A 3,059-nucleotide genomic window follows, 5' to 3' on the forward strand; every position below is an offset into this window, starting at 1 on the left:
TTCAGTATCAGTGAGGCCACTCTCTCCTGAGATGACTGACTGTCCATTGCTTCGTGAAGGAAACCTTGATACACAAGTAACTAACAACACATTTCCTTATTACTACAAATGAGTAGCAACTGTTCTACTGTACATTTAAGCACATAAATGATAGAAAGTACTTGCTCACCAGCCACCTCTCATGTTTGAGTCACAATGTGTGTTTATTCTGCCCATAATTTGTTCCCAATTAGCATGTCCTCCTTGCCAATATCCTACCATACCCGTGTATCCCAACAAATTAATAAATTTTATAACTTTCTAAAAAGTAAAAATACTGTATATGGCCTGGGCAATTGTATCTATAGATCCAATACTGTAAACGTAAAAAAATTCGTGGTAAAGCAATTTGTGGTTTAGTTCCAGAAGGCCCAGAAATTAATTTTCGCTGGAATTAACTTTTGTGGGGGTGTGTCCGTTCGTTGCTAACTATGACGTGGGCATGTACATGTACTTGCTTGGCATTCTTGACCGCCTGAAGGATATTTGTAGCTGTCTTTAGAAGTTCTTCTTTGCAAGGATTGTCAGGAAAAAGCTTCTCTATGTTTTCAATAATAACATCTCTGTTGTTTGTGCTACCGTCATATCTCACAATGACAGCAGATTCAGTTGATTTGAACTGGGCTTTAGCTCCTGTTGTGATTAATGGTTCCAGCCTATACACTATCTCAGTTGATGAGGTTCCGCCCATTATGTGAAATTGTGAATCCACTTGGCTGGTCCTTTTTTAAATTCTTGTGATGGCTGAAGGCTGAAGCAGTCAAGCAGACTGACAGACTCTAGCAGTATACATACAACTGTAGCACCTGGCCTGACGCAGTGCCTGTGCACGTGCCTGACTTATCTTAGTGTTCTAATAATAGAATTATCAGTTCTAATAATAGCATAATTAATTATGGGAGCCTTTTGGGAGGGAGGATAAGATTAAGATATACTGAGGCTGTCTGTTCTAAGTTATTATTATTATTATTATTATTATTATCAAGAGTGGATGTATTATTATTTATTTATTATTTTTTATCTTTATTTACAGTTTCCAGTACTCAATAATCAATTACTGGTCCTTGAGGTTATTGTGTATGACAAAGAGAGGCACAGGTTTGATAACTTCTCTTCTCTCCACTGGAAGTGGTCATCTTCTGACTCATCACTCCTACCATTAAACCCACCCAACTCTCAGTGGAGACACTATGGTAACAGAGGTAAGGAAGAGGGGGTATACTTTAAAGGATTCTTTGTTTTTATCACTTGGGAATTGTTGTAATTCTGTGGTTGCTCATCAAAATTTAATAATTGGCCACAGAAACCATGAACTCATCAATTAATAATGTGTTTACTGGTACACTGTGTTACTTGTACTTTTGTACTGTTCATCTAAATGCCATTGCATGCACTTAGATGTACATGTACACATGTATACAGGCAACTTTTATTGTAATTATTGTTTACTTGGATTGCTTATCCTTTAGGCAAGTATTACTGTACATGTACAATTATAACAGTCTTTGTATATTTTATTTATTTTTCATGTTATTATTAGCTGTGCTGAGTACTGGCCTATCAAGGACTACAGGCTCTGTCTCTGTTACTCTCAGCTCTAATACTCACCAAATAGAAGTACTAGAAGCTGCTGGCACATCATTCCAGGTACGTATACTAACAATACAAGTCATAATGTACATGTACATGTACATGTACATGTACATGTACATTGAAGTAGGAATTGGGATTGGGTGTATGCATGTACATCTACATGTGTACATGTATTCATTAATGTACATGTATATTCATTAGTGTGTGACTGCAGGGAAAGAATAAATGATATGTAATTATGTATTGACCTGTACATGTGCATGTAGTATGTCTTTAATTGCTAGAAATAATCTACATGTATTTATTTTGTATTAATGGCATAGGATCCATATTCTCCTACAGTGGAGTCCTCTTTGTCTCTGTTATTGAAGTACCGGGCGGTCCTTGATCCAGAGTCAGCTCTGGTATACAATCACCCTAACAACAGGTTCATAGTGTCCATACTCCATGGGTCCTCGTTCTTTTATGTTGATCATGTCATAAAACCACGCCCACCTGTCGCTGATGTGGAATACATTAAGGACTCACATCAGATCAATGTAAGGAGGAGAGAGAAAGAATTGCTATGGAATATTTTAATGTTTTTTTAAATTTAAAATCAATTATTAATTTTTTTGAAGTATTAAATATTTTTATAAACACATGTATGCTTTTTATTTACTTTTCCCTTTTCTCTTCATTAGATTCTACCAGTAGGTGAAGGTCATGTTCTCATTAGTGTTAAGGATTTGTGTTTACCTGGTGATCTCCTCTCAAGTGTTATTCATATTTCTACTATTCATTTCATTCGTGTTAGAGCACCTGATAAGGTAAGCACTCTCACTTCATGTAACAATATAATAATAATAATGTGGTTATTATAATGCGAAGCCTTAGCTGCATGCGTTTACATGTAGACCCTCTACATAATGTTAATGGTGAATGATATTAAAATATCTGAATATGAATTGTAGTAGTTGGCAACACTAACAGGTTCATAGCATAATATGACTGAACCATGATGTGACATATGAGGATATCTTTCTATTTTTTTTAACCAATTTTTTACAACAAAGTTCTTTTTCAAAAAGTAAAGTGAATAAGACTGCACAGGTCAATAGTCTAGCAAGTTTGGCCACAATCTTTTGAGCAGTTTCTGAGATTCACACTAGACTACAATCAGACTACTTATCTTGCCCTTGCAAAGAAATGAGTAATTTATACGCAATATGTACACTGTAGCAAAAAAAATCTTAGAAAAAATTAGCGTATTTTAAAGACTAAGCAAAAATTTAAAAAATAGTCACTTATTATTAAACATGTTCAAATGGTTACTTAGTACACACAACACAAGTAATAGCTCTACTGCTAACATAAGGTGGACAAGGTAGACCATTACAGGTTGACCTTGTGAAGGAGAACCGAGCACCATCAGTATTGCCTTTACC

The 3,059-nt window shown here is 35.4% G+C and overlaps 1 protein-coding gene across 1 annotated transcript; it reads left to right on the forward strand.

Moving 5' to 3' along the window:
• Positions 1-6: 6 nt before the first annotated feature.
• On the forward strand, positions 7-2,495 carry LOC109590424 (nuclear pore membrane glycoprotein 210-like). Its single transcript, XM_020006347.1, has 5 exons — positions 7-76; positions 1,073-1,241; positions 1,580-1,686; positions 1,956-2,171; positions 2,316-2,495. Exons 1-5 carry the CDS (start codon positions 32-34, stop codon positions 2,493-2,495), a joined length of 717 nt encoding a protein of 238 aa, XP_019861906.1. The 5' UTR covers positions 7-31.
• The last annotated feature ends 564 nt before the right edge of the window (positions 2,496-3,059 follow it).

This window comes from Amphimedon queenslandica, unplaced genomic scaffold (genome assembly GCF_000090795.2).
Source record: "Amphimedon queenslandica unplaced genomic scaffold, v1.1 AMPQUscaffold_10040, whole genome shotgun sequence".
Classification (NCBI taxonomy): Eukaryota; Metazoa; Porifera; class Demospongiae; order Haplosclerida; family Niphatidae; genus Amphimedon; species Amphimedon queenslandica.

Excerpts from the sequence above, each read along its gene's own strand:
- LOC109590424 (XM_020006347.1), top strand. The coding sequence starts at position 32 with ATGACTGACTGTCCATTGCTTCGTGAAGGAAACCTTGATACACAA. Across the intron at positions 1,242-1,579 it reads GAGACACTATGGTAACAGAG|CTGTGCTGAGTACTGGCCTA; the intron begins GTAAGGAAGAGG and ends TGTTATTATTAG. Across the intron at positions 1,687-1,955 it reads CTGCTGGCACATCATTCCAG|GATCCATATTCTCCTACAGT; the intron begins GTACGTATACTA and ends TTAATGGCATAG.